General features: G+C 46.7%; 1 protein-coding gene across 1 annotated transcript in view; it reads right to left on the reverse strand.

Annotated features, from left to right (window-relative positions):
* The window catches only part of CCDC187 (coiled-coil domain containing 187), a 135048-nt gene that overhangs the window by 27395 nt on the left and 82698 nt on the right, over positions 1 to 24955 (reverse strand). Inside the window, exons 14-17 of the mRNA XM_069754538.1 lie at positions 9583 to 9659; positions 6498 to 6605; positions 6308 to 6384; positions 1744 to 1832 (exon numbers count right to left, since the gene is read on the reverse strand). Of these exons, the coding sequence (XP_069610639.1) occupies positions 1744 to 1832; positions 6308 to 6384; positions 6498 to 6605; positions 9583 to 9659 (351 nt within the window). The remainder of the gene's footprint in view (positions 1 to 1743; positions 1833 to 6307; positions 6385 to 6497; positions 6606 to 9582; positions 9660 to 24955) is intronic.

Genomic DNA, 24955 nt, shown 5'->3' on the forward strand with positions numbered 1-24955 from the left:
AACAAGAGAGAAACAGCACCGGATTCAGGAGAACAGCGGCATTTACACCAGGTATAAAGAATACATATTTATGGGCTCTTTAAGAAACGTAAAGCTGCTGTCCATAATTTCAGATACCATTTATTTGCAGAATAAAAGAGCCCCAAAGAAAGAATAAGCTGATCCATTGATGCGACTGGACCTTTGTTTAGAATGTTGTGGTATCACTGCGCAGTGTTAAAGGGGTTTATTCTTTCTATGTAACCATTCTGCAAATCATAAAGCCACAAATCATGGACTTATCTGAGATCACTGCATGATTCCTTCATCATCCCTGAATAGTGACAGTTCACTTTTTATTACTGTCCAGGATCCATAATGAAAGCACCACAAATTACAGCGGATAAATCTTCGTTATGTCCTTTATATGTGAAGACTATGAATGCTTTGATATCAGACATATCTGAATGTCCGGTGTGTGATGCTCTATGTCTGGCCAGATGCAGCTTGTCCTGGATTACTGGGTAAAAACACATTGTCATGCCAGATTCTATTTAAAGGGCTTTTCCATTTATTGCCCAACCTTAGGACAGACCATCAATGTATTGATTAGTGAGCCCACCATTGGGGTGTCTCCAATAAAAAAAAAAAAAGGAGCTGCAGGAGTCCGTGGAGGATCACAGCCTCTTTATCCAGGCACAACAATGTACACACAAGTAGATATGGGTACTGCGGTGACTAGGAAGGAGTACGAGATTATTAAAAGGGATATTCCCATCTCAGACATTTATGGCATATCTACAGGTTTACCAGTAATGTCTGACAGCTGAGGGTCCCACTGCTAGGGCCTGCACCTATCACCATTCCATCTACAGAAAATCCAAAATCTTCCTTTGTTTCTTGAAGCTCCCATAGAAACTAATTGAAGGCACCAGGCATATGCGGCCAGTTCCCAATTCACGGTAACACAAGATGGATGGAGCCACAGAGGTGGGAGTCAGGCTTATAAGACATTTATTTTATGAATTTCTGAGATTGGAATAACTTTTTGGGCCCTTTTCCAAACTTGCATGCTGAATGTTGAAAAATATGAAGACAAGCCTGAATAGAGACCGTTATGTTCCGCCCAGCCCGTGGGACTCCTGATCCAAACCCAACCACCTTAGCTACACCCATGATGTTGTTGAGCTTGGGCCAGTAGACCCATGGCCGGTCCGGACATAATGCTTCATAGAAGAACCGTAAATGTCGAAAGTGTGAAACCAGCCTGATTAAAGGCTGCGATGTCCAGACCGGCCCGTGAGTCTCCTGACCTGAACCCAATAACCTTAGATATGCCCATGACATTGTTTAGCTTGGTTCACTAGACCCATGGCCGGTCCAGACATCGTGGTTCACAGAAGCACCATGAAAGTCGAAAGTGTGAAACCCTCCTGATTAAAGGCACGTGGGTCTTCTGATCCGAAACTCAACAGCCTTACACATTACCCATGATGTTGCGGACTTCGGGTCAGTAGACGCACGGCCTGTTCTTAGAAAGACTACGAATTTCGAAAGTGTGAAACTGAATCGGCCTAAGGAATGATCTGGTCCTCCAGTGTGTCTAGGACAATGGATCTTAGAAATGACAACTGCTCTCCTAAGCCAGAAATTTGCGGAGACCAGATGTCCATCCTCTTCACCCCTGCGTTATCAGCAAGTGGTGCAGTTTCTGGAAATCGGCACTCCATCCTAACACATCTTATATATGGGGTATGGCCATACCGTGTGCTTTAATTGGACTTTTCTGCTGGGTAACGTTGTCTGTGCCACTCTTGCCCGATTCCACACATGGCCTCCATCCATCTCCGAACCTGGAATAAAACATTATAGGACGTAACACCAAAATCTTGTATTTTGAGTGTTTCGGGAGAAGGTCAACCAATCACAACACAGCTACTTAAAGACCCAAATTAATACAAGAAAATGTGAGTAGTGAGTGATGCAAAGCAATCAGATTGGTAATGTCAAGCGCGAGATTTACACCCCGCAGTTAAAGTCGGCAGTCTCCCTGTCTGGCTCCAGGGTTCCGGGTATTGATAAATCCTCCCCTCCGGCTCCTTCCAATAGGAATAATACGAATAATGCATTCCTGGTAAGACGGCATTAAGTCATGTTGTAATGTCATTGCTCTTGTTGATCCCTTTTCCTAAAGTGAATTTCGAAGCTGGGGCGGCGGGGTCTGGATCCTCTCCAGGTAATTACTGGTAAAAGGTTGGACGCTTTTCTGCACTGTTATCCAAATGGCATGTGTGCAATCAGCGAAAGCCCCCTCCGGCTTTGAACTTGTTCTTTAAAGATTATATAGGCCTGATTAGATTGTTTTGGGGGGTTATTTCCGCACAATCTGATTACTTACACCCTATGTGGGATTTCTAGAACCTTTCTTTTTCCTCATTTCTTAATTGGACCTAAAGACTTGTAAGGATGGGACCCGCCAAGCTCCTGGCCTAATTCTGATGCAGAACGGGTGCTATTAATGTGGCTCTGTTTACAGCTCGTTGTACAGTATGGTGGTAGAAAGGTTCCGGTTTTATATATATATTTTATATATACTCTTGCACTAGGCCTTGTTCCTTCTGCCTTCCATTGATTGCTTATTCTGCAGTGCCGGTAGGGAGGGCATCTGGTCACACTGCCCATCTGCAAAAGTATGGTACCATTGGATCCCCATGGACTTTGGGGCATTTGTGCGAGCTCATGCTTCTTTTTTTTTCTTTTGCTAAAATATACTGTACCCTACATGTTTAAAATTGTCTAAATAATGCCATCATACAATGGATAAATAACCAAATAATACTGCAATACAATACTCAAATAATAGTTGTGCTATACTGTGGCCAAATTCCATTAATGCTATACAGTGCCTAAATCATAGCAGTGCCATAAGGTGCCAAATAATAGTTGTGCTCTACAGTGCCCAAATCACAGCAGTGCCATAATGTGCCTGTATAATACTGCCATACAGTAGCCAAATACTGCAATACAGTACTCAATAGTTGTGACGTACAGTGCTCAAATTTGAGGAAAGCCATCGTGTCCAAATAAGAATGCTATACACTGCACAAATCACAGCAGTGCCAAAAAGTATCCATATAATACTGTCATACAGTGCACACACTGTCATAAAATGCCCAAATAATGGGAGTGCGATACAGTGCCCAAATAGCATTGCCAAGCTATGCTCATGTAACTGTAGTGCTATACAGTACCCAAATAATAGTTGTGGCATACAGTGCTCAAATAAAATTGCCCTACAGTGCATAAATAATACTGCAATACAGTACTCAAATAACACTTGTGACACACAGAGCTCACATAATTCTACAATATAGTGCCCAAATAATAGTTGTGCCGTACAGTGCCCAAATCACAGTAATGCCATACAGTTCCCAAATCACAGCAGTGCTTCAATGTGCTTGTATAATACTGTGATACAGTAACCAGATACTGCCATACAGTACTCAAATAATAGTAGTGACGTACAGTGTCCAAATCGTGGTAATGCCACGCAGTGTCAATATACCATTGCTGCACAAAGCCCAAATCACATCAGTGCCCTAAAGTGCCCATATAATCCCACTCCTACAGTGTATACACTTGGCCATACAGTTCCCAAATAGCATTGCTCTATAGTGCCCAAGTAACAGTAGTGCCATACAGTGCTCAAACAATCATAGTGCCACACAGTGTCTAAACCAAACATCACGGTACAATGTGACCCAGTCCTGTTGAACTCTGTGGCCCCCGATGTCGGTTTTCTGGTGGGTACAGCGGCTACAACTGGAAAGCAGTTGGGGAAAATCTAAGAGGAGATAAATGGCCCCAAATCAAAAGAGAAATCTATTCCCTGCCAGGTCAACGCTCTCAGCACAATACCCCACATTGCTTAGGATCGGACTGAAGCCGCAGAATGAGGCGTGCACAACACATAAACCTGGGAGGTGCAGGCTTCGTAGTTGCCCTTAGAATCAGTTCCGTCCATGGACCAGACCTGACAACGGCAGATGAAGGGAACACAGGCACAATGGTTAATGACTCCAATCCCGTGATGAGCGGCCGAGGACAATTACACTCTGACTCGCAGAATGATTTTTCTACCTCTAATGGAGACAAGTAGTCACTTAAGGGCCGTGCGATCTGCCATTTCTTAAGCAGTGCTGTATCCCAAAAGTGCCCAATCAGCAACATCTGACAATCAGGGGGCCAGACATTGTTTTTCAAGTCGGTGTACATTTAACTACTTCCCTGCTGGCTAGAACTGTCCCACCCTGGCCTGGTTGGCAGTGGGAAAAAAAGAAAAATGCGAAATGTATGAGCGCTCAGTGATGTCACAGCGTTTTATACAGTGAACCCAATTATGACCCTTGGTAATATTGTTATATTAATCCTGGAACCTTGCAATTCCACCCCTCGGAGCCTCATATTAGACTGACACTTCATGTTCTCTAGAGAGCACTTCTCATAAGTCTCATTATCATCAGAGACAGGATTATGAAACACCCCAGGAAGCCGGTTGTTACAGTGGTGTTGCCTTCCATTCGGGGAGGGCGAGGCTATGCCTGGAAGCGAGGAGGATCCCTTTAATAGGTAGAACAATACATGCAACATGTTCTGATTCCAGGCCAGAAGGGTGACCTCTGAACCTGGTTTCAGGGGAGCTGCCCTAGATAAATGTTCTGGCTTGGAGGAGGAGTTAGGGTAGTCGGTAACAGACAGTGGAGGAGAGTGGAGAGAGCAAGAGAGCTGGAGCCGTGCAGGCACGCGGAGCTGCAGCTCCTGACTAGAGTGGAGGAGTCAGACAGAGTTGTGTCTGTAGGACGTGTGAGAGGAGAAGAAACATAGGAGAAGTAAAGAGCTGGAGGGGAGCTGCGACTGAGCTCCCTCCACGCTGAAGCACAGAAACCAGACACCGGGAGTCCGAGGCTGTGTGGGACTGTATGACCCACAGCAGAAACCGAAGGGCAGAAGATTTCAGGTCGTCTGTCCACACCCACACCTGAAGGCACTGCAACATATAGAGCTCAGAGTCATAATTAGAGACACCTGTAAAAAGGCTTGCGTTGACTGCCAAGCGGGTACTGTCTTTGGAAAGAGAGAGAGAGGACCTTGTGTGGAGCCACAGTCAGCAAGGGACTCGCTTTACAGCACAAGAAGGAAGGCTTCAAACTTCACCTGAAAAGGGGATCCATAATCGCGTCCAGGCTGACTGGACTTCACCATCACCTGCTACTGGTACCCTGGACTGTGGCCAAAAACCACCAGTAAAAGGTAAAGAGACTGCAACCTTGTGTCCTCTGGTTCTTTCTGGCACCACACCATCTCTGCCTATTACACCGGGAGCTCTGGAGATTCAGTTTCACCTGTGGGAAGCCATACCATCCCTGCTGCAGTACCATCATTCCCAGTGGACCCCTTTAAGCAGCGTCGGTCGTCCCTGACCGAATACTACAGGTGGCGTCACGAACATTCTTTATTCCAAATGATTCCTTTAATGACCTTCCCTTTTACTTGGATGCCCAGGACCACGGACCGGGTCGCTGCCACCGTGACCACCCCTTTAACGACCACCGGACCTGGCCTGAGTACCCCATGGTCCTAATGAGGCGCTCCAATTACAGTGACTGAAATAACCTCTATATACAGCAGATAACACAGAATACACCATTCACAATAGGTGATGTCACAGCTCACCTCCTCCTGTACAATGACTGATAACACCTCTATATACAGTAGATAACACAGGATGCACATTCACAATAGGTGATGTCACAGCTCACCTCCTCCTCCTGTACAATGACTGATAACACCTCTATATACAGTAGATAACACAGGATGCACATTCACAATAGGTGATGTCACAGCTCACCTCCTCCTCCTGTACAATGACTGATAACAACTCTATATACAGTAGATAACACAGGATCCACCATTCACAATATGTGATGTCACAGCTCGCCTCCTCCTCCTGTACAATTACTGATAACACCTCTATATACAGTAGATAACACAGGGTCCACCATTCACAACACGTAATGTCACAGCTCGCCTCCTCCTCCTCCAGTACAATGACTGATAACACCTCTATATACAGTAGATAACACAGGATCCACCATTCACAATAGGTGATGTCACAGCTCCCATCCTCCTCCTGTACAATGACTGATAACACTTCTATATACAGTAGATAACACAGGATCCACCATTCACAATAAGTGATGTCACAGCTCACCTCCTCCCCCCCTGTACAATGACCTTCTCCAGACTATTGCTAACGATTAGAACCTACCGATCATTTTCCCTCTCTTGATGTCTGCTTATTCGGTTTCTTTGCTTTTCAGGAGAAGTGGATTTCAGCTGCAGACTCTAAGAAAACCATAAGTTCGTTACTCCGTCTGGATTGCAAATGCTGAAGAACAACTACTAAAGGTGTCACCATCCTGTGTTACCAGAAGTCTGACTATTATCACAAGTATTACCTGCTGATTCTTCAGCATCTCCTCCAGGCACCTCTGAGCCTCCTTAGCCTCCATTTTTGCTTTCAGCCTCAGCGCAGCCAGGTCCTTTTCTTGTTGCTGAAATTGAGCCTAATGAATAAGAAATACATAAAAAAATGTCATGTAAAGTAGATAAAAATTTAGTGATGAAAGTTATCACAGTAGGAATCTTCATCAGACAGTGCGGTACCCATCATGGATCGTATTGGTTGCGGGTGCCCAGCTCTGCTTGATTAACAGTATCATAGCAGATGATACCTAAAGGTGCCACAAGGGGGAGCTCACACTGCATACACGTTTTTTCACAACTTTAACTGTATACAGAACGTGCAGTGAGCTCCCCCTTGTGGTGGTTGGAGACACCCAAAATTATATCATGCAGAAAACTACACTGCTCAAAAAAATAAAGGGAACACTCAAACAACAGAATATAACTCCAAGTAAATCAAACTTCTGTGAAATCAAATTGTCCACTTAGGAAGCAATAATGATTCACAATCAATTTCACATGCTGTTGTGCAAATGGAATAGACAACAGATGGAAATTATTGGCAATTATCAAAACACCCTCAATAAAGGAGTGGTTCTGCAAGTGGGGACCACAGACCACATCTCAGTACCAATGTTTTCTGGCTGATGTTTTGGTCACTTTTGAATGTTGGTTGTGCTTTCACACTCGTGGTAGCATGGGACGGACTCTACAACCCACACGAGTGGCTCAGGTAGTGCAGCTCATCCAGGATGGCACATAAATGCGAGCTGTGGCAAGAAGGTTTGCTGTGTCTGTCAGCATAGTGTCCAGAAGCTGGAGGCGCTACCAGGAGACAGGCCAGTACACCAGGAGATGTGGAGGGGACCGTAGGAGGGCAACAACCCAGCAGCAGGACCTCTACCTCCTCCTTTGTGCAAGTAGGAATAGGAGGATCACTGCCAGAGCCCTGCAAAATTACCTCCAGAGGCCACAACTATGCATGTATCTGCACAAATGGTTAGAAACTGACTCCATGAGGATGGTCTGAGTGCCCGACGTCCACAGATGGGGGTTGTACTCACAGCCCAACATCGTGCAGAACGCTTGGCATTTGCCACATAACACCAGGATTGGCAAATTCGCCACTGGCGCACCTGTGCTCTTCACAGATGAAAGCAGGCTCACACTGAGCACATGTGACAGACATGACAGAGTCTGGAGACGAGGTGGAGAGTGATCTGCTGCCTGCAGCATCACTCAGCATGACCAGTTTGGCAGTGGGTCAGTAATGGTGTGGGGTGGCATTTCTTTGGAGGGCCGCAGAGCCCTCCATGTGCTCGCCAGAGGTAGCCTGACTGCCATTGGGTACCAAGATGAGATCCTCAGACCCCTTGTGAGACCAAATGCTGGGCCCTGGGTTCCTCCTAATGCAGGACAATGCCAGACCTCATGTGGCTGGAGTGTGTCAGCAGTTCCTGCAAGATTAAGGCATTGAAGCTATGGACTGGCCTGCCCGTTCCCCAGACCTGAATCCGATTGAACACATCTGGGACATCATGTCTTGCACCATCCACCAACGTCATGTTGCACCACAGACTGTCCAGGAGTTGGCGGATGCTTTAGTCCAGGTCTAGGAGTAGATCCTTCAGGAGACCATCCGTCGCCTCATCAGGAGCATGCCCAGGCATTGTAGGGAGGTCATACAGGCACATGGAGGCCACACACACAACAGAACATCATTTCCTTGTCTTGAGACATTTCCACTGAAGTTGGATCAGCCTGTAACTTTATTTTCCACTTTGATTTTGAGCATCATTCCAACTTCAGACCTCCGTGGGATATTAGTTGTGATTTACATTGATAATTTTTAGGTTTTATGGTTCTCAACACATTCCACTATGTAATGAATAAAGATTCACAACTGGAATATTTCATTCAGTGATATCTAGGAAGTGGGATTTTAGTGTTCACTTTATTTTTTTGAGTAGTGTATATCTCCAGCAAGAAATGACCTGAAGCTGCAATACAATGGAGGACTGCGAGTTTAGGAAAGGTGCAGTATACTTAGTAAAGATAGATTTGTCTTAATTCCCTCTAAAAGGGGTTGTCCAGACTAACATATTGAGGACTTATCCTTAGGATATGCCATAAATATCAGATCAGTGAAGTCAAACACTCATGATTTGCTGTTTGCAGGTCCCACATCTACCGGAAGTACACATTGCACATAGCCGTACCACCACTGCTCCATATACTGTGTAGCGGCAGCTCAGTTACCTGTTAACTTACGTTACCTGGATCCATACACTTGGTGCTGGATAAGTTTTCAGGTAGTTGGCCTGTCTAAGACTCTCTGACAAATTCAGCTCAGCTACACTGTTGGGTGATTCAAATATACCACTGGCTAAGTATGGTATTGGACTTTGTGCAATTCCCAGCTCTGCAACATCGCTGGGTTAGCTCTGCCTTTACCTCGGTTTCAAACTCGACTCTACTGTGCCACTGTTCCAGCTCTGCCCTGGACTTTATTATAAACCTAGATCTGCTGCATAGCAGACATATCTGTGCTGGACTCTGTGACAAAACCAGCTCTGTGAACTTCTGATGCTTTGCTGGGTAACTCTACAATATTGTTGTGCAACTCTGCTCTGTTTCACTGGTTCTTCATTGCAGAGGTAACTCTGCTACCTTGTCAGACCACCTCCGTCTTTTAAGCTCTTGTACAAACTCAGTTCTGCTTCATCTCCAAGTCTCCTCTGTTCCCTTGTCGATTACAACTCTGCTACATCTGTTGCCATAAACTCAACCCTGCTTCATCGGATTCCGTTTGCTCCTCATGTTACTATTCTGCCACTGTCCTTCATCTGTCCGTGCTGCAAAACAAGTGCTCATCCGGACCAAGGGCTTCTAGTATTGACCTCATCAGGTGATAAATAACTTCAATAGGTACCTGAGAACGGCCACTACACAGGAGATGGAGCTGTGATATTTTTACACATGTAGAACCTGCTAACAACTGATCCATGGGAGCATTGGGTGTTGGACCCCCACTAATCTTAATAGACCCCCCTTTTTGGAAATCTCCAACAAAATTACTTTTATTTTGCTTGCCATTTCCAACCGCATGTCTGGAGAGGATTCCCCAAAATGTGGTTTTCCTCGCTTTCCTTTATCTGCAAACAAAACACATTGTACGTTGTTAAGAGAAGCCACCAATTGTTCAGTGAATGGGAGGTACGATTTATGAACCCTGCCAAAGTGGCAGGCGGGAAAGCATCTTACCAAAAAATCTTCACTCACCATTCTTGTGAAGATCTTCAAATCGTTCCATATTAGCAAGTTAAGCCCTTTCCGGTGGATGCTGTTCACTGGCAGACTGACCTTTGATGAATTCAAGACAGTTCTAAAGAGCTCTATTCTTGGGATCGCTGGGAGCTGTGGCAGTAAGGCCCCCAACATCAACAGTATAGGTAAATTTATGTTCTGAGAGTGGTTCTGGTGATGTGTTTATGTTCTTATGGTAGTTTGTTTGATGTATTTGTGAATGGATGATGGTTCTGGTGCTATATTCCTGTACTGATGGTGCTTCTGGGGATGTATTCCTTTACTGATGGTGGTTCTGGTTATGTATTCCTGTACTGATGGTGGTTCTAGTGCTGTATGCATGCAAGTACCACTTTCATTGTTTTCTGAATTGGTTCAGTATGACCATTGGTCCAAAAAAGGATGTGCACCACTTATATAGTGCATACTATCACAGATTCAGAGTTGCAGCACATTACTCCTTTATATTTGTGTATATTTTCTACATCGGACCCGTACTTTTCATACCCGCGCGGCTACGGAGAGCAGATGATAAACGCCTCGATTATTAACAATTTGTAGAATTTATTTACCATTATTCCAGTTGAATAAATGGAAGATTAGAGATTAATTTTTCAACCCGCAGTAAGGCCAAAAGTCAATAATCAGCTTACATCCGCGCCCGGCATTGCCTGCTTAGTAAATCAGCACAAATCGTATTGTTACCCAGATGCAGGAGAAGCTGGAGATTACAAAAAAAAAAAAAAAAACGGGAGCACTGAGCGACCCTACCTCCAATATGAAAAAGAGCGGGGGTTCGGCGGACAGCTTGTACACTGCTTTATAGTTAATAAAAGGGATGAGGGCAGCAGAGCAATTAGCAGCTTTATAGGAATGAATTCCTCTAATACTGAATTATCTCTGGGGACAATATTTACATTAGGTATTTTTCACGCTTTTAGTGATCGGACATGTGTTGCAAGCCCGGAGAGTGGTTTTAAAGTTGTGAAATCCTGGTGGAGCATGTCCAGGTGCTCACTGTCCTTCTCTCGCGATAAGATTATGGGGAGCCGATATTTCAGGTAGAGGTTGGCTAAAGGCCTCATCACGGTCATCTTGGTACACCTCTGCATACCAGCCACAGGTTGGGCTTTGCTTGAGACTGAAATATATATATATATATATATTAGCTGAAGAGCCCGGGGTTGCCTGGGCATAGTAAATATCTGTGGTAAGTTATAGCACCTCACTTCTCTTATTTTCCCATCACGCCTCTCATCTCTCATTTTCTCCCTTACACCTCTCATTTTCCCCCTCACTCCTCTCGTTCCCCCCTCACTCCTCTCATTCCCCCCTAACACTTGTCATTTCGTCCTCACATCTGTCATTTTCCAATCACTCCACTATTTTCCCTCACTCCTCTCATTTTGCGCTCACACCTTTTCATTTTCATCTCACACCTCTCATTTTCACCTCACACCTCTCATTTTCCCCTCAGTATATACATGTTTGTCATCTCCCTTATATATAGTATACACCTGTATGTCATCATCTCCTGTATATAGTATATACCTGTATGTCATCTCCCCTGTAAATAGTATATACCTGCTGTATGTCATCTCCTCCTGTATATTGTATATACCTATGTATCATCTCCTCCTGTATATATAGTACTGTACTGTATCTCTTCAGTATATACTATATACCTGTATGTAGGGTTGAGCGAAACGGATCGTTCATTTTTAAAAGTCGCCGACTTTTGGCAAAGTCGGGTTTCATGAAACCCGACCCGACCCCTGTGTGGGGTCGGCCATGCGGTACGCGACTTTCGCGCCAAAGTCGCGTTTCAATGACGCGAAAAGCGCCATTTCTCAGCCAATGAAGGTGGACGCAGAGTGGGGGCAGCGTGATGACATAGGTCCTGGTCCCCACCATCTTAGAGAAGGGCATTGCAGTGATTGGTTTGCTGTCTGCGGCGTCACAGGGGCTATAAAGGGGCGTTCCCGCCGACCGCCATCTTACTGCTGCTGATCTGAGCCTAGGGAGAGGTTGCTGCCGCTTCGTCAGAAGCAGGGATAGCGTTAGGCAGGGTCCATTAACCACCAAACCGCTTGTGCTGTAGCGATTTCCACTGTCCAACACCACCTTTTGTTTGCAGGGACAGTGGAAGCTACATTTTTTTTTCCTCAGCGCTGTAGCTCATTGGGCTGCCCTAGAAGGCTCCCTGATAGCTGTATTGCTGTGTGTACGCTGCTGTGCAAACCAACTGCTTTTTTCAAAGCACAAATCCTGTTGTTCCTTCCTTTCTGCACAGCTATCTTGTTTGTTTGTCCACACTTTTTATTTAATTTGTGCATCAGTCCACTCCTTATTGCTGCCTGCCATACCTGGCTGAGATTACTGCAGGGAGATAGTAATTGTAGGACAGTTCCTGATTTTTTTTTTTTAATTCTCCCTAAAAAAATAAGTTGTGGGAGATTAAAGGGACACTGTCACCTGGATTTGGAGGGAACAATCTTCAGCCATAGAGGCGGGGTTTTGGGGTTTTTGATTCACCCTTTCCTTACCCGCTGGCTGCATGCTGGCTGCAATATTGGATTGAAGTTCATTCTCTGTCCTCCGTAGTACATGCCTGCACATGGCAATCTTGCCTTGCGCAGGCGTGTACTATGGAGGACAGAGAATGAACTTCAATCCAATATTGCAGCCAGCATGCAGCCAGCGGGTAAGGAAAGGGTGAATCAAAAACCCCAAAACCCCGCCTCCATGGCTGAAGATTGTTCCCTCCAAATTCAGGTGACAGTGTCCCTTTAAGATTGGCATTTCTGCTAGAGTGCCATCCCTGTGTGTGCCATCTCTCTCACATAGTGGGCCATAGAAAGCCTTTTCATTTTTCTGTTTTTTTTTGTGGGGTTTATAAATTCTCCCTGATAAAAAAAAAAACAGTGGGAGATTAATATTGGCCGTTGGGCTTCTGTGCCAGTCCTGAGTGTGCCATCTCTCTCTCAAATAGTGGGCCATAGAAAGCCTATTTTTTTTTTATTGGGTTTCTAAATTCTCCCTGAAAAAATCAAAAAGAAATCAGTGGGAGATTAATATTGCCCTTTCTGCTTGTGTGCCACTCCTGACTCCTGGGTGTGCCATCTCTCTCTCTCAAATAGTGGGCCATAGAAAGCCTATTTTTTTTTTATTTGGTTTCTAAATTCTCCCTGAAAAAATCATTTTATTTTATTTTGTTTCTCAAGTCTCCCTGAAAAAATAAAAAAAAATCAGTGGGAGATTAATATTGCCCTTTCTGCTTGTGTGACAGTCTTGACTCCTGGGTGTGCCATCTCTCTCTCTCAAATAGTGGGCCATAGAAAGCCTATTTTTTTTTTATTGGGTTTCTAAATTCTCCCTGAAAAAATCAAAAAGAAATCAGTGGGAGATTAATATTGCCCTTTCTGCTTGTGTGCCACTCCTGACTCCTGGGTGTGCCATCTCTCTCTCAAATAGTGGGCCATAGAAAGCCTATTTTTTTTTTTTATTTGGTTTCTAAATTCTCCCTGAAAAAATCATTTTATTTTATTTGGTTTCTAAATTCTTCCTGAAAAAATCATTTTATTTTATTTGGTTTCTAAAGTCTCCCTGAAAAAATAAAAAAAAAACAGTGGGAGATTAATATTGCCCTTTCTGCTTGTGTGCCAGTCTTAACTCCTGGGTGTGCCATCTCTCTCTCTCAAATAGTGGGCCATAGAAAGCCTATTTTTTTTTTATTGGGTTTCTAAAGTCTCCCTGAAAAAATAAAAAAAAACAGTGGGAGATTAATATTGCCCTTTCTGCTTGTGTGCCAGTCTTGACTCCTGGGTGTGCCATCTCTCTCTCTCAAATAGTGGGCCATAGAAAGCCTATTTTTTTTTATTGGGTTTCTAAAGTCTCCCTGAAAAAAAAAAAAAAAAACAGTGGGAGATTAATATTGCCTTTTCTGCTTGTGTGCCAGTCTTGACTCCTGGGTGTGCCATCTCTCTCTTTCAAATAGTGGGCCATAGAAAGCCTATTTTTTTTATTAGGTTTCTAAATTCTCCCTGAAAAAATCAAAAAGAAATCAGTGGGAGATTAATATTGCCCTTTCTGCTTGTGTGCCACTCCTGACTCCTGGGTGTGCCATCTCTCTCTCTCAAATAGTGGGCCATAGAAAGCCTATTTTTTTTTTATTTGGTTTCTAAATTCTCCCTGAAAAAATCATTTTATTTTATTTGGTTTCTAAATTCTTCCTGAAAAAATCATTTTATTTTATTTTGTTTCTAAAGTCTCCCTGAAAAAATAAAAAAAAAACAGTGGGAGATTAATATTGCCCTTTCTGCTTGTGTGCCAGTCTTGACTCCTGGGTGTGCCATCTCTCTCTCTCAAATAGTGGGCCATAGAAAGCCTATTTTTTTTTTTATTGGGTTTCTAAATTCTCCCTGAAAAAATCAAAAAGAAATCAGTGGGAGATTAATATTGCCCTTTCTGCTTGTGTGCCACTCCTGACTCCTGGGTGTGCCATCTCTCTCTCTCAAATAGTGGGCCATAGAAAGCCTTTTTTTTTTTTTATTTGGTTTCTAAATTCTCCCTGAAAAGAAAAAAAAAAAAGTGGGAGATCAATATTGACATTTCTGCTTGAGTGACAGTCCTGCGTGTGTGGCATCTCTCTCATTTGGTGCCACCGAAAACAGAGTGTGTAACATTGTGCCTGATTTTCCTTGCGGTCTCACCCACCTGTAAAGGGATATCTAAATCATACTGAAGTTATAGCTCACCGTGTAAGTTGTTTGACAGCAACAAATACCGTTACTTTGGTTACGTTTTTAAAACAATGAGGAAGTCTGGTGGAAGAGGTTGTGGCCGTGGGCGTTCATTGTCAGCTGGTAATGATGGTAGTGGTAGTGGAGCACCAGGTGGTCGTGGGAAAAAAAATATTGCACCTAAGTCTGGAGCTGTGGAGCCAGGTTCGTCGTCTGGCTACAGAAGGCCTCGAACGCTCCCTTTTCTGGGAGTAACATAGTAACATAGTTAGTAACGGCCGAAAAAAGACATTTGTCCATCCAGTTCAGCCTATATTCCATCATAATAAATCCCCAGATCTACGTCCTTCTACAGAACCTAATAATTGTATGATACAATATTGTTCTGCTCCAGGAAGACATCCAGGCCTCTCTTGAACCCCTCGACTGAGTTCGCCATCACCACCTCCTCAGGCAAGCAATTCCAGATTCTCACTGCCCTAACAGTAAAGAATCCTCTTCTATGTTGGTGGAAAAACCTTCTCTCCTCCAGACGCAAAGAATGCCCCCTTGTGCCCGTCACCTTCCTTGGTATAAACAGATCCTCAGCGAGATATTTGTATTGTCCCCTTATTTACTTATACATGGTTATTAGATCGCCCCTCAGTCGTCTTTTTTCCAGACTAAATAATCCTAATTTCGCTAATCTATCTGGGTATTGTAGTTCTCCCATCCCCTTTATTAATTTTGTTGCCCTCCTTTGTACTCTCTCTAGTTCCATTATATCCTTCATGAGCACCGGTGCCCAAAACTGGACACAGTACTCCATGTGCGGTCTAACTAGGGATTTGTACAGAGGCAGTATAATGCTCTCATCATGTGTATCCAGAGCTCTTTTAATGCACCCCATGTTCCTGTTTGCCTTGGCAGCTGCTGCCTGGCACTGGCTGCTCCAGGTAAGTTTATCATTAACTAGGATCCCCAAGTCCTTCTCCCTGTCAGATTTACCCAGTGGTTTCCCATTCAGTGTGTAATGGTGATATTGATTCCTTCTTCCCATGTGTATAACCTTACATTTATCATTGTTAAACCTCATCTGCCACCTTTCAGCCCAAGTTTTCAACTTATCCAGATCCATCTGTAGCAGAATACTATCTTCTCTTGTATTAACTGCTTTACATAGTTTTGTATCATCTGCAAATATCGATATTTTACTGTGTAAACCTTCTACCAGATCATTAATGAATATGTTGAAGAGAACAGGTCCCAATACTGACCCCTGCGGTACCCCACTGGTCACAGCGACCCAGTTAGAGACTATACCATTTATAACCACCCTCTGCTTTCTATCACTAAGCCAGTAGGAAAACCGCTTTTAAAGCAGGAGCAGCAAGAGCAAGTTTTGGCTTACCTTGCTGACTCAGCCTCTAGCTCTTTTGCCTCCTCTTTTGAAACTGGTAAATGTAAAAGCAGCGCGTCGTTAGTGGATGTTCACGGTCAGGGACAAGTCGCTTCCTTGTCCTCTTCAGCAAAAACAACAACAGAGAAGGATGCAGCAGGCGACACAACGGGTTACTCCATGGAGCTCTTTACACATACCGTCCCTGGCTTAGAAAGTGAAGCAGTTAACAGGCCATGCCCATTACAAGTTGAATCTGACATGGAGTGCACTGATGCACAGCCACAGCCAGACTACTATGCTGGTCCTTTGACTCAGACCACAACATTGCCCTCGCAGGGTACTGATCCAGAATCAGACCCTGATGAGACTATGTTGCCCCGTCACGAACGCTCTACCACCGACTTACACGGTGACACAGACGAAGTTGCGCACGAGCTAGAAGAGGAGGTTATAGATGACCCAGTTGTTGACCCCGATTGGCAGCCATTGGGGGAACAGGGTGCAGGCGGCAGTAGTTCTGAAGCGGAGGAGGAGGGGCCGCAGCAGGCATCAACATCGCAACAGGTTCCATCTGCCGGGCCCGTAGATGGGACAAAACGCGTGGCAAAGCCAAAAACTGTTGGAGGACAGCGTGTCCATCCGCTTAAAGCTCAGTCTGCAATGCCTGAAAAGGGATCCGAGGCTCGAAAGAGTGCAGTCTGGCATTTTTTTAAACAACATCCAATTGATCCGCACAAAGTCATCTGTCAAAAATGTTCAACTACCTTAAGCAGAGGTCAGAATCTGAAAAGTCTGAATACAAGTTGCATGCATAGACATTTAACCACCATGCATTTGCAAGCCTGGACTAACTACCAAACGTCCCTTAAGGTTGTAGCACCCTCGGCCAATGAAGCTACTCACCAACGCTACATCCCTGCCGTCACTGTAAGGCCACCATTTTCCGCACCACCTGCAGTATCTGTGCAGGTTTCTTTGCCAGGCCAAAGCAGTCAGGGTCAGGGAATCACCAGTTTCGTAGTAGGAAACACTGCATCTAGGGCACAGGCGGAAACAATACCGTCTCCAACCGTCTCTCAGTCTGCCGTGTCCACCGGCACACCCGCTAGTTCCACGATCTCCAGCTCTCCAGTCCAGCTCACCCTACATGAGACTCTGGTTAGAAAAAGGAAGTACTTATCCTCGCATCCGCGTACACAGGGTTTGAACGCCCCACATAGCTAGACTAATCTCGTTAGAGATGATGCCCTACCGGTTAGTTGAAAGTGAAGCTTTCAAAGCCCTGATGGACTACGCTGTACCACGCTACGAGCTACCCAGTCGACACTTCTTTTCGAGAAAAGCCATCCCAGCCCTCCACCAGCATGTTAAAGAGCGCATCGTCCATGCACTCAGGCAATCTGTGAGTACAAAGGTGCACCTGACAACAGATGCATGGACCAGTAGGCATGGCCAGGGACGTTACGTGTCCATCACGGCACACTGGGTGAATGTGGTGGATGCAGGGTCCACAGGGGACAGCAATTTCGGGACAGTTCTGCCTAGCTCACGGTCTAGGAAACAGTTGGCTGTAGGCGTTCGCAACCCCTCCTCCTCCTCCTCGTCCTCCTGCAGAAGCGAGAGCTCGTCCACAGATCGCAGTCGCCCAACCACTCCATCCGCAGCTGCCACTGTTGCACACCAGTTGTCCCATTATGGGGCAGCTACTGGCAAGCGTCAGCAGGCTGTATTGGCTATGAAGTGTTTGGGCGACAACAGACACACCGCGGAAGTTCTGTCCGAGTTCTTGCAGAAAGAAACGCAGTCGTGGCTGGGCACTGTAGATCTTGAGGCAGGCAAGGTAGTGAGTGATAACGGAAGGAATTTCATGGCTGCCATCTCCCTTTCCCAACTGAAACACATTCCTTGCCTGGCTCACACCTTAAACCTGGTGGTGCAGTGCTTCCTGAAAACTTATCCGGGGTTATCCGACCTGCTCCTCAAAGTGCGCGGACTTTGCTCACATATCCGCCGTTCGCCCGTACACTCCAGCCGTATGCAGACCTATCAGCGGTCTTTGAACCTTCCCCAGCATCGCCTAATCATAGACGTTGCAACAAGGTGGAACTCAACACTGCACATGCTTCAGAGACTGTGCGAACAGAGGCGGGCTGTTATGTTTTTGTGGGAGGATACGCATACACGGGCAGGTAGTAGGATGGCAGACATGGAGTTGTCAGGTGTGCAGTGGTCGAAGATACAAGACATGTGTCAAGTCCTTCAGTGTTTTGAGGAATGCACACGGCTGGTTAGTGCAGACAACGCCATAATAAGCATGAGCATCCCCCTAATGAGTCTGCTGATGCAAAGTTTGACGCACATAAAAAATCAGGCGTCTGCAGCAGAGGAAGAGGAAAGCCTTGATAACAGTCAGCCATTGTCTGGTCAGGGCAGTGTACAGGACGAGGTAGCGGGCGAAGAGGAGGAGGACGAGGAGGATGATGGGGATGAGTATATTTTTAATGAGGAAGCTTTTCTGGGGCCACTGGAAATTGGTGGCGTGGCAAGGCCGGGTTCTGGTTTTTTGAGGGACACAAGTGAGGTAGATTTACCTGAAACTGCCCTTCAACCAAGCACAACCGCAGATTTGACAACTGGAAGTTTGGCCCACATGGCGGATTATGCCTTACGTATCCTCAAAAGGGACACACGCATTACTAAAATGATGAACGATGACGATTACTGGTTGGCCTGCCTCCTTGATCCTCGCTATAAAGGCAAATTGCAAAATATTATGCCACATGAGAACTTGGAACTAATATTAGCAACCAAACAATCAACTCTTGTTGACCGTTTGCTTCAGGCATTCCCAGCACACAGCGCCCGTGATCGTTCTCAGACGAGCAGCAGGGGGCAGCAGAACAGAAGTGTTAGAGGTGCAGAAATCCGAAGTGGCGTTGGACAGAGGGGTTTTCTGACCAGGTTGTGGAGTGATTTTGCTATGACCGCAGACAGGACAGGTACTGCTGCATCAATTCAAAGTGACAGGAGACAACATTTGTCCAGTATGGTTACTAACTATTTTTCATCACTTATCGATGTTCTACCTCAACCGTCATTCCCATTTGATTACTGGGCATCCAAATTAGACACCTGGCCAGAATTGGCAGAATATGCATTGCAGGAGCTTGCTTGCCCGGCAGCTAGTGTCCTATCAGAAAGAGTATTCAGTGCTGCAGGTTCAATATTAACCGAAAAAAGGACTCGTCTGGCCACCCAAAATGTTGATGATCTAACCTTCATTAAAATGAACCACAACTGGATTTCGAATTCTTTTGCCCCACCTTGCCCGGCCGACACCTAGCTTTCCTATGAAAAGGTATTGCCTGTGGACTACTCTGAATGACTTTACCAATCTCGTAATTTGCAGCAGCTGATTGTCCAGCATACGACATGTTTACACCTCCCTAAATGGCCAAACTCCCCACACGGGGCCGTGGTATCGCCACTTGGCGCAAGCACCCGTGAGAGTGCTGTTTGTCTGAAGAGGTGGGTGTGCCCGCTTTTGGTCTACGGCACTGCCACTGGGTCCCTCATAGTACAATAAAGTGTCTCTGGCGGTGGTGGTGCGCACCCAACGTCAGACACACTGTTGTAACATGAGGGGCCCTGGGCATGTACCGCCGGCCACAAGAGAGTTCCCCCACCCCCAGCTCAAACATTGCTCTACCACTTGCACAATTATCTCTCACAGTTCCACCTATGTTTAGTCTATGTGCTGACATCCGTAAATTCCTGCCACTGACAATACCATTGTGTTGACATGTATGATGGTACTTAACATAGTCAGGGGCAGTGTCCTATATTTACCCAAGTAAATACTTTGTGCCAAATTACTAGGTCTGAAACTACGCAGAGGAGCCCACCCCTGTACCTAATGATTGCACCCTTTTGGTTTTTCTTTTTGTTGTAATGCGAGACATTAACATGTATTTATTTTTTGGGACTACTAACTGGCAGACACTCATTACAATCGGCCGCCGCTGACAACACCAATGGTGCCCACTGCCTGTGTACCCCTGCAAGAGAATTAAAAGTGCCTACAGCCCTAATTTATGTTAGGCCTTCGAAGCCTGTCTGCGGTCCCTCCTTCCACTAGGCCTCCACTGACCTGTCTACTGCTGCCCGTGTTCCCCTGGAACCAATTTTAAAGTGCTTACAGCCAAATTTTATTATGTTAGGCCTTCAAAGCCTGTCTGCGGTCCCTCCTTCCACTAGGCCTCCACTGACCTGTCTACTGCTGCCCGTGTTCCCCTGGAACCAATTTTAAAGTGCCTACAGCCAAATTTTATTATGTTAGGCCTTCGAAGCCTGTCTGCGGTCCTTCCTTCCACTAGGCCTCCACTGACCTGTCTACTGCTGCCCGTGTACCCCTGGAACCAATGTTAAAATGCCTACAGCCCTAATTTGTTATGTTAGGCCTTCGAAGCCTGTCTGCGGTCCCTCCTTCCACTAGGCCTCCACTGACCTGTCTACTGCTGCCCGTGTACCCCTGGAACCAATGTTAAAATGCCTACAGCCCTAATTTATTATGTTAGGCCTTCGAAGCCTGTCTGCGGTCCCTCCTTCCACTAGGCCTCCACTGACCTGTCTACTGCTGCCCGTGTTCCCCTGGAACCAATTTTAAAGTGCCTACAGCCAAATTTTATTATGTTAGGCCTTCGAAGCCTGTCTGCGGTCCCTCCTTCCACTAGGCCTCCACTGACCTGTCTACTGCTGCCCGTGTAGCCCTGGAACCAATGTTAAAATGCCTACAGCCCTAATTTATTATGTTAGGCCTTCGAAGCCTGTCTGCGGTCCCTCCTTCCACTAGGCCTCCACTGACCTGTCTACTGCTGCCCGTGTTCCCCTGGAACCAATTTTAAAGTGCCTACAGCCAAATTTTATTATGTTAGGCCTTTGAAGCCTGTCTGCGGTCCCTCCTTCCACTAGGCCTCCACTGACCTGTCTACTGCTGCCCGTGTAGCCCTGGAACCAATGTTAAAATGCCTACAGCCCTAATTTATTATGTTAGGCCTTCGAAGCCTGTCTGCGGTCCCTCCTTCCACTAGGCCTCCACTGACCTGTCTACTGCTGCCCGTGTTCCCCTGGAACCAATTTTAAAGTGCCTACAGCCAAATTTTATTATGTTAGGCCTTTGAAGCCTGTCTGCGGTCCCTCCTTCCACTAGGCCTCCACTGACCTGTCTACTGCTGCCCGTGTTCCCCTGGAACCAATTTTAAAGTGCCTACAGCCAAATTTTATTATGTTAGGCCTTCGAAGCCTGTCTGCGGTCCCTCCTTCCACTAGGCCTCCACTGACCTGTCTACTGCTGCCCGTGTACCCCTGGAACCAATGTTAAAATGCCTACAGCCCTAATTTATTATGTTAGGCCTTCGAAGCCTGTCTGCGGTCCCTCCTTCCACTAGGCCTCCACTGACCTGTCTACTGCTGCCCGTGTTCCCCTGGAACCAATTTTAAAGTGCCTACAGCCAAATTTTATTATGTTAGGCCTTCGAAGCCTGTCTGCGGTCCCTCCTTCCACTAGGCCTCCACTGACCTGTCTACTGCTGCCCGTGTACCCCTGGAACCAATGGTAAAATGCCTACAGCCCTAATTTATTATGTTAGGCCTTCGAAACCTGTCTGCGGTCCCTCCTTCCACTAGGCCTCCACTGACCTGTCTACTGCTGCCCGTGTACCCCTGGAACCAATGTTAAAATGCCTACAGCCCTAATTTATTATGTTAGGCCTTCGAAGCCTGTCTGCGGTCCCTCCTTCCACTAGGCCTCCACTGACCTGTCTACTGCTGCCCGTGTCCCCCTTGGAACCAATGTTAAAATGCCTACAGCCGGGGGGGGCATGTCCGGATGCCGAGCTGAGCAGACGTGTGGTGAGGGAGCTCCTGCCATCTTCCAGCTATAAATAGCATAATATCACCCTGCATCACCGGGTTCCACAGTCAGCATGGGGCCCAGGAAACCTAGAAACACACAGCAACCAGCGGTGGACCAGCCAGCGCAGCGGACAGCTCTGGACACCTTCCTGGGCCTTGAACAGGTCCAGGGAGATACTCAGGCACCATCTTTACAGAGGCAGGTCGGTGAGGAGGGGGTTTCCCGGCGTGACACTCTGCATCAGGACAGCATTCAGGAGGCAGATGGCTGCGGGGAGGAGGAGGAGATCTCCCCCTCTACATCGGGGGAAGAGCCGTGCACAGAAGGAGCTGAACTTCATGGAGACCAGACCAGCACCGCTGCTGACAGCAGCCACGAGGTGAGGGGGGATGTGGGGCCCCCCTTCCTACACCCGTCTTATCAGCTCACACAAACAAACAGCTCCTCTTCACATCAGGAGGCCCATGGACGGAATATTACACAGGACACTGCCTATATCCAACCCCATCAGGGACACTACTCCTCTCATCATCCACATTCTTCAGTTAACTATCCTCCTAACTCACAGCCTGTTGGCAGCTTCAGGGGGCCTCCCTCTCCCTCCCAAGACTGGCAGTCTATTCTGGCATCCCTACCATCTAAAGAGGACTTTAAGATCCTTATCAGTGAGGTCAAAGACATATGCAGGGCAGAAATAGCCAATGTAAGACAAGATTTACAACACTTAAATGGGAGGATAGAAGCCATGGAAGAGGAACATGACTCCACAAGAAAACACATGACAGAAATTCACCAGCTAGTGTCCTCACAACAAAAAGTGATGGAGGAAATGCAGTCCCACTTAGAGGATTTGGACAATAGAGGACGCAGATGCAACATTCGTGTGAGAGGAGTGCCTGAGGTAGAGGACTCTGAATCTCCTGATCTGATCCTGCAGGACATCTTTAATAACATTCTGGGTGCACCTTCAACCAATATAACTAAGTTGGACAGAGCACATAGGGCGCTACAGCCTAAGAACATGTCTACTCAACCCCGAGATATTATATGCTGTGTTCACGGCTTTACTACTAAAGAATTGATCATGTCCAAAGCCAGGACCCGGAACCAGATCCCCTCATTTCGGGGAACAGAGGTTCAGCTCTTTCCAGATCTCTCCCGTATTACCCTGCAGAAGCGGAGACACCTCAGGCCCCTGTTGTTAATACTCCAGGAACACCAAATTAAATATAGATGGGGGTTCCCATTTGCCCTGACAGCCAGGAAGGATGGAAAGTCTGCGTCTCTGCGCACCCCTGCTGATGTGACATCCTTCTGTACAACCCTAGAGATCCCAGCGGTTGACATTCCGCCATGGGTCCTGCATGTCCCTGGGGCTCCCCCTCCGCCGGTGTGGACCAAGATGGGGAGAGGAAGGCGCGGGGCGCGTGGGGGAGGTGGGGGGAGGGGTGGCTGCGCCCCGTCTTCCCCCCGTCTTCCCCCCGTGCCCGTTTACTTGACTCTTAGTTTAGGCTTGTTTAGAACGGGCCGCGTACTCTCTTTTTCCCTAAGTCCCCCTTTCTGATTGGCCCCTCTGCTTTTTGGCCTGCGACGCTGGAAATGGGACATCCAAACTCCGCCGAGGGATGGATACAGTGCTACCCCTGTGTGTCTGGAGCCGCATCATTTACTGAAACAATTGAAGCAGGTCACCCGGGAAGGCGGGTGGCGGGGGCTCCACCAGGGCCACTTCGGTTGCTTCTCAGTTGCCCCTTTCTTCACGTTGGAGGGGCGGCTGGCTGGTGATGGACTGGCTCTCTCGGATTCGGAGACTTCCACCTATCCTAGGGCTTCCCTGGGATTGATATTGAGACCTACTATTTCTACCACTCTGGCCCTCCGAGCCAAGAGTGGGTTTCCTCAGGGGATCCCTCTCCGGATTAAACCCCGGTATTGTTCTCAATTGTTCTTCTATGTTCTTTCACTTTTTGGATATGTAATTTACTAACTGAGTGTCTATGTCTTCCCTTTTCCCTGCTGTTTTTATCCTACCCAACCATCCAAATTTCGTTTTCACCCTCGGTTCGATCCTTGACAGCCTTCATCTGGTGGACCAGCCGCGCTGAGATAACCTCTATGTTAACTTACACCTTCAAAGGTAACGGTCCCGACACCTGCACTACATTCCACTCAATACAACTAAGATGACACGTATTGTATCTATTAACATGCGGGGTCTTAATTCTCCCCGCAAGAGGAAATTGCTGTTACAGGAGCTGCGCTCCACTAGGGCAGATGTGGCCTTTATCCAAGAGACCCACTTTGACTCTACAGGCTCATTTAAGTTTGCCGCCCACTTATTTCCCCAACATTACCTAGCAAGCACGAATTCTAAAAAAGGGGGGGTTGCAATCCTGATTGCAAAAAACTGCCCCATACAAGTCACTGGAAATCACTCTGACCCTTAAGGACATTACGTGATCCTAGAGGCACAGGTGGGGGGCTCTCCTCATATTCTCGCTAACATTTATGCCCCGAATGAGGGACAGATTCGCTTTTTGAGGGGGGTATTCTCACTAGTGGGGGGGCTTCCCTGCGCGGCAACGATAGTGGGTGGGGATTTCAATCTTCCATTCTCTGAAACATTTGACAGGCTCTCTCTCGGGGGGTTGCCGCCCTCTGACTCTGTAAAGAAGCTGTCTTTGGGCTTCCGGAGGATTATAAGATCTGAGGCTCTCTTTGACGCATGGAGGGTGGCACACCCTGGAGAGAGGGCCTTCACCTTCTTTTCGCACCCACACCGGACCCATACCAGGATCGATTACTTCTTTGTAAACTCTGCTATTCTTAAGAGGCTGGGGGGGGGTGGAACTGGGCTCCATTACTTGGTCAGATCATGCTCCTGTGATCATGGAACTTGAGGGAACCCACTCACGACCTAGATTTGGCCACTGGCGCTTAAATGAATCTCTACTCAAGGACCCGGAAGTTAGGGCCTCACTGCATAAGCAACTGGAGGAATTCTTCCAGCTCAATACGGGCTCGGTCTCCTCCCTGGGAGTTCTGTGGGAAGCACATAAGGCGGTGATGAGGGGCCATTGTATTAGGGAGGGCGCCAGGGCCAAGAGA

This window comes from Ranitomeya imitator, chromosome 2 (assembly GCF_032444005.1).
Source record: "Ranitomeya imitator isolate aRanImi1 chromosome 2, aRanImi1.pri, whole genome shotgun sequence".
Taxonomy (NCBI): Eukaryota; Metazoa; Chordata; class Amphibia; order Anura; family Dendrobatidae; genus Ranitomeya; species Ranitomeya imitator.